Source organism: Mytilus trossulus, chromosome 1 (genome assembly GCF_036588685.1).
Source record: "Mytilus trossulus isolate FHL-02 chromosome 1, PNRI_Mtr1.1.1.hap1, whole genome shotgun sequence".
Taxonomy (NCBI): domain Eukaryota; kingdom Metazoa; phylum Mollusca; class Bivalvia; order Mytilida; family Mytilidae; genus Mytilus; species Mytilus trossulus.
This window is the reverse complement of record NC_086373.1, coordinates 36,934,173-36,954,570: the sequence shown is the minus strand read 5'-3', so window position 1 is coordinate 36,954,570 and position 20,398 is coordinate 36,934,173. Positions and strand designations below refer to the sequence as shown.

Sequence of the window (20,398 nt, the reverse complement as noted above, 5' to 3'; positions counted from 1 at the left end):
TAAAAACGTGAATGAAGTTCTGATAATATCTTTTTACTAAGAGTGTGTTATTTGATATGCTTAAAACGATATTAGAAAAATGCTGTCATTTATTCAAAATATTAAAACCTACTTCAACCAATCACAGCTTTAGTAACAAACGTCTGTCGGCTCCTTAAGGAAAATGGCGGAAAACTAAAAATTTTGAGCACACAGTTTTATCATAACTTGTTACAGAAGTGTTCAGAGGTGTCAATATAGTCTGTTAGAATGTCATCTGTAAAAGGTGAAAATAATGACAAAATCAAGAACAGGGACATAAGCATACGTCAACTAAATGATAATTAAAACAAATAATTGCAATGTCAAATTATGGAACAAGACGTTTCGGCCATAGACTTAGAGCCAGTTCGACCGTGTTCGTTTCGGCTATAGAGCCAGTTCGACCTTGGTCGTTTCGGCCATAGAGCCAGTTCGGCCTTGGTCGTTTCTGCCATGTACCACTTTGAACTGTCAACGTATATTTGTTCCACCTAACAGAAGTTCCAATGGAAACTTTATTATAAACATTGCCATAATACCTATACCTGTTGGAACACATATTCTATACCATTTATTCCGTTAGGAACATATACTGTAATAATTATTCCTGTGGAAATATTAAATGTTCCAGAATACTCTTTCCTTTTGGAACTTAGGGGACGACCATTTGATATTCTGGGGGGGGCCAGGAGGATTTGTTTTTGATCGGTTATTTATTTTTGTAAACTGAGAGGACAGATTATTCATTTTCTGCACTATTGAAGCAAGATTTTTCATTTTCATTAAAGCAAGGGACTGATAATTCATTTTCACAACTATATTTATGATAGTCGAAAACATACATTTTTTTGAATATTTGTTAATTATGAATAATACATGTATAGTCAAGTCATTATGTACCATTTAATCAGAAAAGATCAGTATCCCCTGCAGAAATTTTAAGATTCAAGATTTATTTCATAACCTCAGACACATACTTGCATGACTTGTGTACAAGAGGACAATATATATACAAATAAACTAAGATAATACATAGCGAGACAGGACTAACGAAACACAAATACATAGTAATAAGTATATTATAAAAGACAATTGGTATAATTAGATTAAGTATTTTAAAATTTTCTTCACGAAATGAATCATTTATATTCCCAAGCAATATACATGTATGTATTGCATACAACATACATGTATTGCATACAACATACATACATAGTATTAAAGTTAATTTAGTTTGGTTTTATCTAGCCTTTTTCAAAAGCAAGCATTGTTAAACATATTCTGCCGAGCGGAGCGAGGCAAAAAAATTTTGAAGGGTTTTGATACCGCTGAAGGCCCAAGAAGCTATAGACCTGCTAAGTTATTTATTTTCAATACATTGCAAGTCAGGTTATTTATTTTCAAACTACCACAGAACAAACCATTTATTTTTGTGATTATCAAGGCTGAGTTATTTATTTTCAAAATCCTCCTGGCCCCCCCCAGAATATCAAATGGTCGTCCCTTTATGTTATGAAGGAACTTCTATTCCGTGACAGTAAAAGTAATTAAAGTAATTTCAGTCACACTTTTATTATTAATTGTGTTTTTTAGACTTGCAAGTGACGCAAAAAAGTGCACCACAAAATCCAGTTAAGTTATCATACAATGCATTTAAATTCTATCTATCTAGGGCATGCTATGCGGAGTATGCCTAAAAACTTTTCCAGATGCACAGATTTGTCTGTACTCGGAGTAAATTTTGAGGTGAAAATACAGCCATTTTAGCCAAAGGATCCAAATGAACCGATTTTAAAGTTGCTTTAAAAAAAAAAATGATTGTCAATTAGACATGTTAGACAACACTCCACAAGAGAGGAAATGACATATTAACATCAATAGGTCACCATATTGAGTCATTCTCAACCCATAGCAAAATCCATACTGCATAGTCAGCTATAATTAAAAGTCCCAAATTGGGACATAAGGCCACGGTTTTTAATTTGTTGGTTTAATGATTTTTTGCATAAAAAAGTCGGGTAGGTCGGTCGGAAAAAAAAAGACAAAAAATATCTTTCAAAACAGAAAAAATATGCAAAATAAATATATATTTCACCATACTAACAAAATGTTTGTCTTATCTGCTGTTTTGTCATCATTTCTTAACATTAAGTTCGATGAAAAAGTATTGATCAGTGATCATGAACATGGCATGACATTGTTTAATAATTTCCTGTAAAAAAGGGGGGTTGCACGGAATAGAAGTTCCTTCATAATATAAGTTCCAAATGGAAAAACTATTCTGGAATATTATTTCCACAGGAATAAATATTACAGTAGATGTTCCTAACGGAATAAATAGTATAGAATAGTTGTTCCGACAGGTACAGGTATTATGTTCATGATCACTGATCAATACTTTTTCATCGAACTTAATGTTAAGAAATGATGACAAAACAGCAGATAAGACAAACATTTTGTTAGTATGGTCGGGTTGTTGTCTCTTTGACACATTCCCCATTTCCATTCTCAATTTTATTATGAAATTGTTTATAATAAAGTTTCCACTGGAACTTCTGTTAGGTGGAACAAATATACGTTGACAAAGACGGAATTAAATCGTCATTTCACAAACAAGAAAAACAGATTCGCGTAGCTCTCAATCAATTCCAGAAAACTTGGTGAATAATGGTCTTCAAGCACAAAAACTGATAAAGAAAAAAAATATAAAAACGTCGTACAAAAATAAGTTTCAACACACGTGTCGAAAAAAGTAATAGACTCGTCCACTGGAAAAACGACAATATCAGGTTAATCAGTTGTCATTCAAACGGTTTTTTATCCCAATGATCGATATTTTTTGTTATCTATGAAACAAAAAAAATTTCAAATGATTTGTTAATATTCAGTACTTTAATTGTCCACATTTGGACAAGTCTATTTCTCTGAGATGATGCATCTAACGGACTGATGACAAATAAGGGAAACGAACTTATTTTGTAATTGGTTTTAAACACAGGTTTTGTTCCGCAAAATTATTTGCGCAATAGAAATTTCAAGGTCAGTTATAATGGATTTGTCTATTTTTAGAAACATAAATTGGAAGTTTTATTTTTCACAACAGAAAGTGTTACATGTATATCAACTTTGTTAATGATTAATGCATTTCATTTCATAATAGAAGAAAGTTTTAATTATTTTTCAGGGATAATGCATTTATAAGGGTCAGGCGCGTAGCTCCCTATACGCCAACACGCAGTTGCGTGCACATCGGTTCGGCATGCAAAAAAAAATATTGCAAAATTAAAAATTTATAAATCAAAATTTATACTATGTTGTCACTTTTTTGATTGATGAAATGTCATTAAATAACGGCATTTTGTTTCAAAATAGAAGTTTTATTGGAGATCATGCATGACAAAATCGGACACTGTAATTAACTTGTATCTTTTACAAGATTTGAATTTGTTATACTCAGTCTAATACATGTAGTTTCGGAGCACATTTTACAGAGTACGGTTTATGTGTTTGGAATGAGATGTACCAATCGGCATTAGCTTTAAACCCTTCGATATCGTTTAAATTATGCCACGGCGATGTGTTCGAGGGACTACCAGAGCCACTCATCCTGCAAACACGCCAAAACAGTATTGGAAAGTCTCATTTTATTTTGCGTTTATAGACCAAATGATAATGGAACTGGAGAGTGGAGTCGCGTCTGGTATTATCAGAAAATCGCTTCTTTGTGCCGTATCTGCTTCCTCGTGTTGTAGGAAATATAACAAACGAACAAATCTCAACATTGTGTGAGACATACGAAACTGACCTGGTATGTAATTTTGACGAATTCAATTGGGAGGTCGCTCGATGGCAAACACGTACACTGGTTTATAACATCTCGCGAGTGCTACCGTGGTGATCTATCAGTGTACTACGTCTGTTGAAATCAAATGTACGATCAAGAATGAACAATGACAAGTTATCATCGCTAGCATTACTGCATATTCAACGATATTTCAGTGTGAATACTGACAAATAAATAGAGAGGCTCGTTTCTGCCTAGACCCGAAGAGCAGATTTTGGACAATTTTGAGTAAATTCTGTATCAGAAAAATGTGTAGTTTATGTTTTCAATTAACCATGATTTACTTTTTTCAGAAGCTCTATGAATAGTTTTACATTCATAAATTGTTTATAAGTCCTATCTACATGTAGCTCCGCTTTCAACTGTCCTATGACCGAAAGCCAAAAAAAAAATATTTTCCTCCATAAAAGGGTCCCAAAAAATTTTCGCCTCGCTCCGCTCGGCAGTAGGTGCTTGCACATCGGTTCTTTCTAGCTACGCCCCTGAGGGTCGGCGGGAATAAAAAGTGTGAAAAGTCAATTTTATTTTTATTTTGAAAATCGGCAAAATCGGGTCGGTGGATCCGTAAACCAACAAATAAAAAAACCGTGGCCCAAGGGATGAAAGTATAATGGTCCAAAATAACCATGGCTTAACTAGTGTATAGCCTTAAAAGTACTAGGCTGAACTGGTTCATGGCCAAAACCTCTTGAAGGCTTTGCAATATGAATATTTCCATAATAAACTATTTGTTTTCCAAAGTTTGTTTGAATTAAAAAAAAATATTTGTATATGATTATCTATATTTTGTCCTGATGAAAGTGCACTTAAACATTCAAACTGACATTGTTTGAAACTTTTCCCCCTTATTCCCTAAAATGTGTCAAATGTGTCAAACTTTTATTGGTCAAGTGATTCAAACTAACACATTTCAAGAATCTTCATGTTAATAATATTGTAATGATGGTTTTTACTGTATGATGCATGTAAAATGTTCATAATATTGTAATGATGGTTTTTACTGTATGATGCATGTAAAATGTCATCATGAATCATTTCTGTATATAATAAGATATGAAATACAAATTAATGTTTTCTTTATATTTCAGGTGTTGCAGAGGTGAGCTCTGCAAGAAGTAGATTAGATGCAACATTACAGTCAATGGTTGATAAGAAAGATGAGGGGTAATTGAAAGCATTTTTATGCCCCAACTACGATAGAAGAGGGGCATTATGTTTCTGGTCTGTGCCTCCGTTCGTTCGTCCGTCTGTCCCGCTTCAGGTTAAAGCTTCTGCTCAAGGTAGTTTTTGATGAAGTTGAAGTCAAATCAACTCGAAACTTAGTATACATGTGCCCTATGATATGATCTTTCTAATTTAAATGCCAAATTAGAGTTTTGACCCCAATTTTACGGTTCACTGAACTAGAAAATAATAGTGCACATTTCAGGTTAAAGTTTTTGGTCAAGGTAGTTTTTGATAAAGTAGAAGTCCAATCAACTTGAAACTTAGTGTACATGTTCCCTTTGATAACATCATTCTAATTTTAATGCCAAATTAGAGTTTTGACCCCAATTTTACGGTTCACTGAACATAGAAAATGATAGTGCAAATTTCAGGTTAAAGTTTTTGGTCAAGGTAGTTTTTGATAAAGTAGAAGTCCAATCAACTTGAAACTTAGTGTACATGTTCCCTTTGATAACATCATTCTAATTTTAATGCCAAATTACAAAATATATTCCAATTTCACAGTCCACTAAACATAGAAAATGATAGTGTGAGTGGGGCATCCGTGTACTGTGGACATATTCTTGTTTAAGACATTTTTTATTTATTTATTGGCATTTTGGACAATAACTATAGTACACTAGAGTGACATAACAGAAAGAGGAGATATGAAAATAAGTCTACATTTAAACACAATTGTTATTCCACACCTTTGACATAATTATTGTCATAAATGGCAAATTTTTATTTTACCCATTTCTTGTAATTTGAGCAATAACTATACTTGATGGGCAGAAAATGTAACCCCAATCATGATAAGTAATGCAACATAAAAAAAAACAAGTCATGGAGTACATTCTAGTCTATTAAAGTGTAGAGAGGCTATTTTTGAAGATGTTCATATATTTGTCGAGCCTTCGACTTTAGTCGAAAAAGCGAGACTAAGCGATCCTACTTTCCGTCGGCGTCGTCGTCGGCGGCGTCCACAAATATTCACTCTGTGGTTAAAGTTTTTGAAATTTTAATAACTTTCTTAAACTATACAGGATTTCTACCAAACTTGGTCAGAAGCTTGTTTATGATCATAAGATAGTATCCAGAAGTAAATTTTGTAAAAATAAAATTCTATTTTTTCTGTATTTTACTTATAAATGGACTTAGTTTTTTTCTGCGGGGAAACATTACATTCACTCTGAGGTTAAAGTTTTTAGAATTTTAATAACTTTCTTAAACTATCCTTGGTTTGTTCCAAACTTGGACAGAAACTTGTTTATGATTATAAGATAGTATCCAGAAGTAAATTTTGTAAACAAATAAATCCATTTTTTCTGTATTTTACTTTTAAATGGACTTAGTTTTTCTGCGGGAAACATAACATTCACTCTGTGGTAAAAGTTTTGAAATTTTAATAACTTTCTTAAACTATCCTGGGTTTGTACTAAACTTGGACAAAAGCTTATTTATGATCATTAGATAGTATCCAGAAGTAAATTTTGTAAAAAAACAACTCCATTTTTTCTGTATTTTACTTTTAAATGGACTTAGATTTTCAAAACATTTATTAGATTCATTAAATATTCTAGATTTTTACCAAACTTGGACAGAAGCTTTTTACAATCATAAGATAGTATCAAGAGGAATATTTTAATTGATTTTTTTCCTCATTTTTGTTTAGCCTGTGATTTACAGCAATTGTAGGCGAGACACTGGGTTCCACGGAACCCTTACAAATTTTTTTTACATCCAGTTGAATTACTGGCTTAAAATCGGAAAATTTACAAAATGTCAAATGGATGTAGACTTCAAAATTAATTCTGCATGATTAATCATGCTAAGAAGTTTGCTTTAAAGTAAAAATGTGTTTAAAATTTAAGTTTTGAATGTTTTTGTTTGTAATCTGTCTGATCAAAACAGAATAAATTAAAGCTTATGATCAATATCATTATGATTTTTTTAAAGGCATGTCTCGAGTGAAGATGAAATATCCCAGTCAGAACTAGCCACAAGGTAAGTTTTTTTGAGTCAATTACATGAAAGATCTGACATAGTCTGTAAGTCAGAAAGCATAAACATGCGAATATGGCCTATTTTTAGATAAATATAAGACATGTAAGAGGCTGTGGTATGAGTGCCAATGAGACAACTCTCAATCCATGTCACTATTTGTTTAAGTAAACCATTTAATGGTAAAAGTATGGCCTTAGACACTGCTTTACAAATAGATGCCCCTAATGCGAAGTTACATAATTTCTGAAAAATTGTATATTTGAGAATAACATCTCCTTGGTTAACATATTCTACATACAAGTCCACAACATTTGTTTTCATTCTGAACACTTTGCGTTGAACCTAGACCAATGAAATTGACACACAAGCAAACACCATGAATTATATTAAATCCACAGTATAGTCTTGTTACTATATGTGTACACAATGACGTAATGTATAAATTAATTTGATGCTGGATTTTTCATTTGCTGTCTGATTGTATTCAGTTGTTCATACTTGTTACAGTGTTTCATCACCAGTTGTGTCACCAAGTATTTAATTATTCATACTTGTTACAGTGTTTCATCACCAGTTGTGTCACCAAGTATTTAATTATTCATACTTGTTACAGTGTTTCATCACCAGTTGTGTCACCAAGTATTTAATTATTCATACTTGTTACAGTGTTTCATCACCAGTTGTGTCACCAAGTATTTAATTATTCATACTTGTTACAGTGTTTCATCACCAGTTGTGTCACCAAGTATTTAATTATTCATACTTGTTACAGCGTTTTATCACCAGTTGTGTCACCAAGTATTTAATTATTCATACTTGTTAGTGTTTCATCACCAGTTGTGTCACCAAGTATTTAATTATTCATACTTGTTAGTGTTTCATCACCAGTTATGTCACCAAGTATTTAATTATTCATACTTGTTAGTGTTTCATCACCAGTTGTGTCACCAAGTATTTAATTATTCATACTTGTTAGTGTTTCAACACCAGTTGTGTCACCAAGTATTTAATTATTCATACTTGTTAGTGTTTCATCACCAGTTGTGTCACCAAGTATTTAATTATTCATACTTGTTAGTGTTTCATCACCAGTTATGTCACCAAGTATTTAATTATTCATACTTGTTAGTGTTTCATCACCAGTTGTGTCACCAAGTATTTAATTATTCATACTTGTTAGTGTTTCATCACCAGTTATGTCACCAAGTATTTAATTATTCATACTTGTTAGTGTTTCATCACCAGTTGTGTCACCAAGTATTTAATTATTCATACTTGTTAGTGTTTCAACACCAGTTGTGTCACCAAGTATTTAATTATTCATACTTGTTAGTGTTTCATCACCAGTTGTGTCACCAAGTATTTAATTATTCATACTTGTTACAGTGTTTCATCACCAGATTTGTCACCAAGTATTTAATTATTCATACTTGTTAGTGTTTCATCACCAGTTGTGTCACCAAGTATTTAATTATTCATACTTGTTAGTGTTTCATCACCAGTTGTGTCACCAAGTATTTAATTATTCATACTTGTTACAGTGTTTCATCACCAGTTGTGTCACCAAGTATTTAATTATTCATACTTGTTACAGTGTTTCATCACCAGTTGTGTCACCAAGTATTTAAGTATTCATACTTGTTACAGTGTTTCATCACCAGTTGTGTCACCAAGTATTTAATTATTCATACTTGTTACAGTGTTTCAACACCAGTTGTGTCACCAAGTATTTAATTATTCATACTTGTTACAGCGTTTCATCACCAGTTGTGTCACCAAGTATTTAATTATTCATACTTGTTACAGCGTTTCATCACCAGTTGTGTCACCAAGTATTTAATTATTCATACTTGTTACAGCGTTTCATCACCAGTTGTGTCACCAAGTATTTAATTATTCATACTTGTTACAGCGTTTCATCACCAGTTGTGTATTATTCATACTTGTTACAGTGTTTTAACACCAGTTGTGTCACCAAGTATTTAATTATTCATACTTGTTACAGTGTTTCATCACCAGTTGTGTCACCAAGTATTTAATTATTCATACTTGTTACAGTGTTTTAACACCAGTTGTGTCACCAAGTATTTAATTATTCATACTTGTTACAGTGTTTTAACACCAGTTGTGTCACCAAGTATTTAATTATTCATACTTGTTACAGTGTTTCATCACCAGTTGTGTCACCAAGTATTTAATTATTCATACTTGTTACAGTGTTTCATCACCAGTTGTGTCACCAAGTATTTAATTATTCATACTTGTTACAGTGTTTTAACACCAGTTGTGTCACCAAGTATTAAATTATTCATACTTGTTACAGTGTTTTAACACCAGTTGTGTCACCAAGTATTTAATTATTCATACTTGTTACAGTGTTTCATCACCAGTTGTGTCACCAAGTATTTAATTATTCATACTTGTTACAGTGTTTTAACACCAGTTGTGTCACCAAGTATTTAATTATTCATACTTGTTACAGTGTTTTAACACCAGTTGTGTCACCAAGTATTTAATTATTCATACTTGTTACAGTGTTTTAACACCAGTTGTGTCACCAAGTATTTAATTATTCATACTTGTTACAGTGTTTCATCACCAGTTGTGTCACCAAGTATTTAATTATTCATACTTGTTACAGTGTTTCAACACCAGTTGTGTCACCAAGTATTTAATTATTCATACTTGTTACAGTGTTTCATCACCAGTTGTGTCACCAAGTATTTAATTATTCATACTTGTTACAGTGTTTTAACACCAGTTGTGTCACCAAGTATTTAATTATTCATACTTGTTACAGTGTTTTAACACCAGTTGTGTCACCAAGTATTAAATTATTCATACTTGTTACAGTGTTTCATCACCAGTTGTGTCACCAAGTATTTAATTATTCATACTTGTTACAGTGTTTCATCACCAGTTGTGTCACCAAGTATTTAATTATTCATACTTGTTACAGTGTTTTAACACCAGTTGTGTCACCAAGTATTTAATTATTCATACTTGTTACAGTGTTTCATCACCAGTTGTGTCACCAAGTATTTAATTATTCATACTTGTTACAGTGTTTCATCACCAGTTGTGTCACCAAGTATTTAATTATTCATACTTGTTACAGTGTTTCATCACCAGTTGTGTCACCAAGTATTTAATTATTCATACTTGTTACAGTGTTTCATCACCAGTTGTGTCACCAAGTATTTAATTATTCATACTTGTTAGTGTTTCATCACCAGTTGTGTCACAAAGTATTTAATTATTTATACTTGTTAGTGTTTCATCACCAGTTGTGTCACCAAGTATTTAATTATTCATACTTGTTACAGTGTTTTAACACCAGTTGTGTCACCAAGTGTTTAATTATTCATACTTGTTACAGTGTTTCATCACCAGTTGTGTCACCAAGTATTTAATTATTCATACTTGTTACAGTGTTTCATCACCAGTTGTGTCACCAATTATTTAATTATTCATACTTGTTACAGTGTTTCATCACCAGTTGTGTCACCAATTATTTAATTATTCATACTTGTTACAGTGTTTCATCACCAGTTGTGTCACCAAGTATTTAATTATTCATACTTGTTAGTGTTTCATCACCAGTTGTGTCACAAAGTATTTAATTATTTATACTTGTTACAGTGTTTCATCACCAGTTGTGTCACCAAGTATTTAATTATTCATAAAAATATAGTATATACCAATACACATAATTAACAGCGCCTGGTGATGTTTGATAGCCTGACTGGTTTCGGTCCACAAAGGACCTTCATCAGAGGCAGAATGGTGGATTAATGTTTGCACCCTATTTATATAGATATGGTAACCGGCCGTTGGGTTAACCGGCGGTTGAGTTTACCGGCGGTTGCATTAACCGGCGGTTGAGTTGACTTGATGTTTTGGTGTATCACAAGCTAAAACGTCAAGACTGCATGACTACCATGAAATACTATTATTAGACTTGATATTTAGGTGTATCATAAGCCAAAGATCAAGACTGCATGACTACCATGAATTACTATTTCAAGACTTGATATACAGGTGTATCATAAGCCTGAGGTCAAGACTGCATGACTACTAGGAAGTTCTATTTCAGGACTTGATATTTAGGTGTATCATAAGCCAAATATTAAGATCACATAACTACCATGAAATACTATTCCAAGACTTGATATTTAGGTGGATCATAAGCCTAAGATCAAGACTAAAAGATTACTATGTACTTCTTAAATTATTAAAACACCCTTTATCCAATGCTAAAGCCCAAATATGGTTATATCATCAGGTCACATGTTAACCGTATAGTGTAAAACTGTTTACCGTAACATGTCAAAAAGTTTACTGTAACATGAACATTAGCTAAATATAGATAATTGTAACCATGGAAAATCCCACTGGGATTTTTCACCGGTTAACTCAACCGCCGGTAAACTCAACCGCTGGTTAACTCAACCGCCGGTAAACTCAACCACCGGTTAACTCAACCGCCGGTCAACTCAACCGCCGGTTAATGCAACCGCCAGTAAACTCAACCGCAGGTTAACCCAACGGCCGGTTAACTCAACCGCCGGTTACCATATCTATATAAATAGGGTGCAAACATTAATCCACCATTCTGCCTCTGATGAAGGTCCTTTGTGGACCGAAACCGGTCAGGCTATCAAACATCACCAGGCGCTGTTAATTATGTGTATTGGTATATACTATATTTTTATGCTTTTACATTTTTCTCACTGATACACATAGTTAATATGGCTTCTACTAACGAAAGCTCCATGGAGCTAATGTGTTTAGAGACTACTTATGTCAGTACACCTTTCCTATATTGCCTATTTAATTATTCATACTTGTTACAGTGTTTCATCACCAGTTGTGTCACCAAGTAAACGATCAGCAAACAGATCAGCTAGAAAGCGTAAAAGAAAAGAAGATTTTGATTTCAGTGATGGACAGGTTCACCGTAAGTTTATATTCATATTAAGGCTGTTGTAAAAATAAATAAGTGTTTGGTGGAAGAAGCAACAAAATTATTTCCAAGGGGTAATACTATTACACATCTGGCAGAATCTGGTGAAATGTAGATTGAGTGTTTAGCAAATTTAAAACCAAGACAACCTGATTCATGAAATAAACAAAAAATGATGTCAATAATGAATAAAAAACACTTTAAACAATCAGTTACTCTGATGTCATAAAGAGTAGTAAGATATTTCAACATCCTTCCCTCCTTTCTAAAAAAAAATAAAGCATTGGTTATTGATAAAAAAAAAAAACCACCCAGTTTTTACTTTTCTTGAAAATGACAAGGGTTTCTATGTTTCTATAGATTTTTTTCAAAATCATGTATCTTTTTTCTCATATAAAATGATGTCATTTCAAATGATGTTTGATAAAAAATCAGAAATGCCAGTAAAGCATATTTAAAAAAAAAATATTATGTGGTAAGTAAATCTAATTATAATAGGTATATTTTATCTTTACAGATCAGTACATAATGAAGTTATTTGACAGAAGTGTAGATCTTGCCCAGTTTGATGAAGATTCACCATTGTACCCCATCTGTCGATCATGGTTAAAGAATCGTCCTTACGACAGAGATGCCAACGACAAAGACAAGTTATCATCTCCAGAACATGAGGCCCATAGTGATGAAGAGGTACATGTACATTGGAAATGTTTATAATATTTCATTTTGTTCATTTACTTTTATAGGGGTAAATTCAGTAAAAAATGTCCCATTGACTTTAATGCTAATCTATGTCTTGAATTAAATTTATACCTGATTTACCTTTAGAAATTAAAATCTTTCATATATCATTCATGAAAGTACAAATGTAGCTCTATCTTTTGCAACAATAAAAACATGCGGCAATTTGGGCAGTCATAAAACTACAATAAAAAGGATAATCTTATTTTATATTTGGTGTGTAATTTATTGTTATCGGTTTAGATTATTTATTATAATATTAGAATAGTTAGCATTTGTTTTAGATTTGACAAAGTTCTAGTCCTTGAAACTAGAAAACAGCTTGATAATGGAGTAGTCCATTTTTGGGATACGATTGCTTTCAAGCAATCTGTAGACTTATACCGGTGTCACAGAGCATTGCCCTCACGTCAATCGTTTTATTCTAAACATGAAGGAACATCTCAGATTCTTATGATGGTCTTGCTTTAAAAGGTAAAAACAAAAAAAAAGATTGAACTTAAACAACTTTACTATAATGTTCTTTTCATAATCTCCATGTTTGACATTTCTCTTGACTTATATGCATGTTTTTAACAACACGGAAAATCAGAATTAAGCAGTATTTATATTTAGTGTTTTTATAAATTTAGAAACACGTCAGAGGGAATTCCCTAGTTGTGATAAAAATGTGATAGTTCTCTGAATTCTGATAAATCTATTTCTGTCATATAAGAACTAAAGTTTAGTTTTTCTTATTCAATTGTTACTGTTATGAAACTGATATTTGAGATTGTACTTCCATAAATAAAAAAAGAGAACCATCTAGGTCGTTTAATAAACATTTTTAATATACGTTCTTGTTCCAGGGTTTGTTTTAGTAATTATGCGCATGCTGTATAGTTTTCTTGACTTCAAGGGGTATTAGATTGAATGGTTGCTCTGGATTCCCCACTCAATTTATTAATTTATAACTCATGGGATCTTTTCTATGTATGTCTGCTATTGAGGGCTATTGTTGTTGCATAATTTTAAATCATATGCATCATTTAAATTAAAATAAATGTATTCCTTATTGTCAAGTTTTAAAGAGAACACCCCTTCAGGCGAAATGGAGTCTTCCATATTATTGTTTCGAGTTGCCTCCCTTCCGGAAGTGAATTTTGAATCAAAGCATCACGTCGAGTATTAGCTCGTTCTGTCGATAAACGTAGTATTATATTAGATATATCGAATGTGAACGGAAAGGAGTCATGATCACTGACCCAAAGGAAATTAAATATTTAAAGAGATTATAGGAATGGGGTTCCTCCTAGAATTAACTTAGGAAAATAGGTGATAAGATACAAAGTGAAATACCTTCTCTCACTCTGATTCTCAGTGACTGCTGTGGAAAGTAAACTTGGAATTGATAGTACAAAAATAAATTACAATAGGCCTAAGTACATTGTTCGTAAACTTTTATCCGGGATTGACCATTTTGTAACTATTCAGATTACGTAAATTACATTTTACATGTGCAGTTGACTTAGTTTTGAAAATAGTATGATCCAGTTACATGTATACATGTGTCAATGAAACAATGGCAATCGTATCCCTCAGAGCAATCTGCTCTTTGATTTTTTGCATTGCCTGAAAATTTTAAATTCATTATTATTATGGTATGCAACCTTGTAAGGACACATTACAGATACATTTATATTCTTTTTCAGTTCACCTACTTTCGACAGATTTTATTGTCTTTCAGTCTTTAAACTGTATTTGTCTACAATTGATTTCACCCTATATTTGCTTTGGCAAAGGCATTCATAGATTTTTCCAGATATGGGAACTTTCTTATTTTCATTTATATTTTATACTTACTGTTAATGATGCATAGACCATTCTCTATTTTTCAAGAAATGATTGTGCAACCTGCAATTTTAAGTTTTATTCATTTTTTGGCAATTTTTTCAAGTACATGTAGCACAAACTATAACATTTCAATGAAAAATCATACATGTCATATAACAGGTGATATATAATGAAACATAATGTTAAATCATGTTATCGAAAGATTTTCTTTGTTTAAAGATAGACGGCATTCCAAATGTGTACTTGATGCCAAAGCCAATAAAAGCTGAGCCAGATGATACAAGAGACTACAGAATACCAGAACCATTACCAAACACAGATGCACCATTAGATATAAATGCAGTAAGTAACTTAATAAATATTGATGTATAGATTTAATAATTATTTTCTAAATAGATATGATAATTATTTTCTAAAACAGGGTTCGACACTAATACTGGCCCATTAATCTGAGACTAGTAAGAATTAAGTAGGGCTAGTCCATTCTGATGGGGCTATTCAAAATTTTGTTCAAACCTAGGAATTTCACAAATTTTTGATTGTCAACAAAATCTGGTTTCAATTAAAACTCATTTAGGATGACAATCTCTGATAATAATTTTTTAAATAAAAATAAAATATCTTTATTTGCAAAACATACATAAACCAATTTTGGTTGTGGCAAATACATTGACAAACAAAATAATCATTATTTTATTCTACATGAGATAGAACTGATCTTCTTTTAATCTTGATTTCTCAAATAATAATGGGGCCCTTGGTGACTGAGTATTCTTAGTAATTCATCTACAGTATCACCTTTTCAACTTATTCTATGACAACTTTGATGTATTTAGGTACATAATACTTTAATTTTATCATTGAGATAGAATTTGCAAACAGATAAGAAAATTTAAGTTATATAAAATTGAAAAGGGAAAGGGTGAATGTGTCAAAGAGATAACAACCCTACGAAAGAGCAGAAAAAAGTCAAAGGCCACCAAGTGGTTTCAACACACCATGATCACCATGTCCTACACCTGGATTTAGATTTATTTTTTTTGGATCTTTTTACTATATGATTTAGTAATAACTTTTTTACATTGCCATTTCAGTTCTGAAAGTTCAAATGAAATGACTATTTTCGACCAAGCTTGTTTTTTTATGAAATTTAAGGAAAATGACATTGAATTACAAATAAACAAGCTATACATTGTAGTGCTAAAAACTAAATGTAAACTGTCAACACTTCATTTTTTCAGGATCCAGATACTGCACCACCCCCTGAACAGCTACTATTAGGACACATGTCCAGATGGAAAGATGTCAGAATAAGGTATGTATTATCAGTGGTACCATAGTACATTATAGATATATGTAGCAAAAACCTTCATTTTTTCCCTGATATTTATGGAAAACAGGACACATAGAATTATTAATACCAGTACTTAAAAAAAATCTATTTTTATGGTTTTGTAATAATGGGTTGTCATCTGGAAACCAATTATGAATAACAAGTACTGTGAAAACTTGTATTTTTGTGGTTACCAATTTTTCGTGGATTACAGGAAACTTTGTTTCATGGTTTTCCTAAAGTTTGCCTACAACCAGATAGAGTTTGGTCAATATTAAAATTTATGGTTCACCTGTACCCACCAAAAACCACAAAAATTGGTATTCAACAAATAATAACGAATCCACAGTAATAGAAAAAAAAGGAGAAGAAATGCACCAGTGGAATAGTAATTGAGAGACACAAATAGTTAATTAAAAGATTGTTTTTGATACAGTAATAAAATGTACATGTCATGCAGTTTCCTCCTGTCTTGAGGTACTTAGCAAAGTAACTCTTTACTTTTACCTGGTATTTGTTTTTTCTTCAGAGAATCAGAACATCTACCAAGTCACAAAAGAAAGTATATAGCTGTTAATGTTTAATTTGTTTCATTTCAAGTCTTTTTCAGATTACAATTTCAGCAGTAATTTAATTTAATTGTTATTTGTTTTATTTAATTCAGATGGAGAGAAGCAGGATTTCAAAATGAGTCTAGATTTGCAGACAGCATGAACTTAATCAGAGAAATATTTGAAAATCAGATGAAAGAAGGATGAAGAAACTGAGTGGAAGAAATTGTTCTACATAACTTGAACAATGAATTCTTGGCTATTAATTTGTCATATGAAGGAAATAGAGCCATTTGATATGTATTGTAATCTGAGGAAAAAATACCAAGAAACTGTTGTGATGAAAATGAGCAATAATAGAAGTGTAACTATGTTATACATTTTTATGCACAAAGGAGAAAGATATTGTGCCTAATGAAAAAAAAGTTATCACTTGTTATGTTCATTGAAAGAAATTTAACAAGTACAATGTTTGTAAAGTCTTTTATGTTCTATTTATTCGCAAAGTGAAATATTGTTAACTGTTTGCCACTGGACATTACTAGGAGAACAACAAACAACAAACAACTTTTGTCCTTTACTTCTATTATAGCAATCTGCAATTAGAATCTGTTAAATGAGGATGATGTGCTACATGTAACTTAGAATATTATTAATAAATCATGTTTGAAAAAGCTAACTGGTATAAATATCGTAATTGGAAGCAGACAGTATCAGAAGACTATGTAAGTTCACCTCCTTGTAGAACTTGAATATGATTTGTAACAAATGTTTCAAGTACTAATAAATGAAAATTGTAAATATTGATCCTTTTTTTTTTAGTCAGTTTGACAATAAATGGTAGAGTATAGGTATTGGCTGCACATCATATGTGAAAATTGCTTACATGCTACCACTAGATCATCATGAAATGGTTGATCACATATAAAATTATTCCATTCTATGAAAGCCAACAAAAACTTTGACGAAGGTTTTTTACCTGAAGTCTTTCATATTGATATGGTCGAGCAGGTACTAGATCCCCTTCAGCCTTCAGCAATGCAGGAAAGAAAAAACACCAATGTTTCTGGCCCAACAATTATTTTTTTTCAATTAAGGCTTGATTTATTAATTTTGTTGGGTATGAATTTTTGTTAAATTAAGCATACCTTGTATTTTTTGTAGATATAGGATTTCTTGGGTTTTGCCAAAGTTTGATTAATCTTTACCAAGTTGAACATTTAAATCTCTTGTTTACCTTTACCCACATTATCAAATGAAAATTGGTTTTCAATAAATAATTAATCCACAGTAATAAGAAGAGCAGTGTTCTGGGTTTGCAATAGGAAAGTAAACTAAATGCAGCAAAAAGCCTGTATAACACACTTGACAGTTTTTTTGTTTTATTTGTTTAATTTTAGATTTTGGGGCTTTTGTAGCCTACAATGCGTTATGGGATTTGCTCATTGTTTAGGCCATACAGTAATCTATAGCTGTTAATTTCGGTGTCATTTGATCTCTTGACGCTAGTTGTCTCGTATCTTTTTTATATTGAATAAAATGATAAATTGCAATAAAAACCAGATGCTCCGCAGGGCGTAGCTTTATACGACCGCAGAGGTTGAACCCTGAACAGTTGGGGCAAGTATGGACACAACATTCAAGCTGGAGTCCGCTCTAAATTTGGATTGTGATTAAATAGTTGACACAGCATAGGTTTCTGACACAGAATGAATGTATTCAAATGAACTTAAAATTTTTGTTTTCTCTTAGAGCAATTCACTATGCTGTTGAATATTAATCCTCTCAAAAAAATGTTTGAAGAAATTTTCTTTTTATTTATGAAATTTCAAATGAGAAAAATTGAACCCAATTTTTTAATCACATCCCCCTTTCCCTTATTCCAAAACTAATTTCAATTAAGATATTCTAATGGAGTTTGCAACAATTACTACTCATTTAAATACATCATAAAATATTAAGATGTAAAAAAACTGCTTGTTATCACTGAATGGTAAAGATTATTTAAATTTATCAGTTGGTAGTAAAAAGTGAATATACATTGTATATTGTATATAACGAAGATTTAAGTTGATTCTGGACAAAGAAAGATAACTCCAATTAAAAAAAATTCTTGCAGATATTTCTTGCTTACTTTACTGGACAAAGAAAGATAACTCTTAATTAAAAAAAAATTAGCTATTTCACAATATAGTGAAATAAGATATTTCTTGCCATTGCACAATACTGTGCAATTGAAAAGACTTGCTATTGCACAATACTTAATATTATAATTTTAGATCCTGATTTGGACCAACTTGAAAACTGGGCCCATAATCAAAAATCTAAGTACATGTTTAGATTCAGCATATCAAAGAGGCCCAAGAATTTGATTTTTGTTAAAATCAAACTTAGTTTAATTTTGGACCCTTTGCACTTTAATTTAGACCAATTATAAAACTTGACCAAAAATTAAGAATCTACATACACAGTTAGATTTGGCATATCAAAGAACCCCAATTATTCAATTTTTGATGAAATCAAACAATGTTTAATTTTGGACCTCGATTTGGGCCAACTTGAAAACTGGGCCAATAATCAAAAATCTAAGTACATTTTTAGATTCAGCATATCAAAGAACCCCAAGGTTTCAATTTTTGTTAAAATCAAACTAAGTTTAATTTTGGACCCTTTGGACCTTAATGTAGACCAATTTGAAAACGGGACCAAAAATTAAGAATCTACATACACAGTTAGATTTGGCATATTAAAGAACCCCAATTATTCAATTTTGATGAAATCAAACAAAGTTTAATTTTGGACCCTTTGGGCCCCTTTTTCCTTAACTGTTGGGACCAAAACTCCCAAAATCAATACCAACCTTCCTTTTATAGTCATAAACCTTGTGTTTAAATTTCATAGATTTCTATTTACTTATACTAACGCTATGGTGCGAAAACCAAGAAAAATGCTTATTTGGGTCCCTTTTTGGCCCCTAATTCCTAAACTGTTGGGACCGAAACTCCGAAAATCAATACCAACCTTTCTTTTGTGGTCATAAACATTGTGTTTAAATTTCATTGATTTCTATTTACTTTAACTAAAGTTATTGTGCGAAAACCAAGAATAATGCTTATTTGGGCCCTTTTTTGGTCCCTAATTCCTAAACTGTTGAAACCAAAACTCCTAAAATCAATCCCATCCCTTCTTTTGTGGTCATAAACCTTGTGTCAAAATTTCATAGATTTCTATTAACTTGAACTAAAGTTATAGTGCGAAAACCAAGAAAATGCTTATTTGGGCCCTTTTTGGCCCCTAATTCCTAAAATATTGGGACCAAAACTCCCAAAATCAATACCAGCCTTCCTTTTATGGTCATAAACCTTGTGTTAAAATTTCATAGATTTCTATTCACTTTTACTAAAGTTAGAGTGCGAAAACTAAAAGTATTCGGACGACGACGACGACGACGACGACGACAGACGACGACGACGACGACAGACGACGACGACGACGACGACGACGCCAACGTGATAGCAATATACGACGAAAATTTTTTCAAAATTTGCGGTCGTATAAAAATTGTTGAATGGTTCAAGGATTAAAGATAAACAAGAATGTGTCCCTAGTACATGCATGCCCCATCCACACTATCATTTTTCATGTTCAATGAACCGTGATAATGGGGGGGGGACTCTAATTTGGTGTTTAAATTAGAAAGATCATATCATCAGGAACATGTGTACTGAGTTTTAAGTTGATTTTACTTCAACTTCATCAAAAACTTCCTTGACAAAAAACCTGATGCTAGACAGACTTACGAACGAACAGATGGACGAACCGACAGACAGACGAAGGAACACACAGACCAGAAAACATAATGGCTATAAATGGGGCATAAAAATAATAGATTTCAT

General features: G+C 32.0%; 1 protein-coding gene across 1 annotated transcript; it reads left to right on the top strand.

The window, feature by feature from the left end:
- Nucleotides 1-116: 116 nt before the first annotated feature.
- On the top strand, nt 117-17,177 carry LOC134723343 (protein lin-37 homolog). The gene is made up of 8 exons (XM_063586965.1): nt 117-265; nt 4,954-5,029; nt 7,031-7,078; nt 11,935-12,038; nt 12,562-12,734; nt 14,838-14,960; nt 15,860-15,933; nt 16,616-17,177. Exons 1-8 carry the CDS (start codon nt 250-252, stop codon nt 16,707-16,709), a joined length of 708 nt encoding a protein of 235 aa, XP_063443035.1. The 5' UTR covers nt 117-249; the 3' UTR covers nt 16,710-17,177.
- The last annotated feature ends 3,221 nt before the right edge of the window (nt 17,178-20,398 follow it).

What these genes read in the sequence shown, in the direction of transcription:
- LOC134723343 (XM_063586965.1), top strand. An exon ending in GTTGATAAGAAAGATGAGGG is followed by an intron (nt 5,030 to 7,030) that starts GTAATTGAAAGC and finishes ATTTTTTTAAAG; the next exon opens with GCATGTCTCGAGTGAAGATG. An exon ending in AGGCCCATAGTGATGAAGAG is followed by an intron (nt 12,735 to 14,837) that starts GTACATGTACAT and finishes CTTTGTTTAAAG; the next exon opens with ATAGACGGCATTCCAAATGT.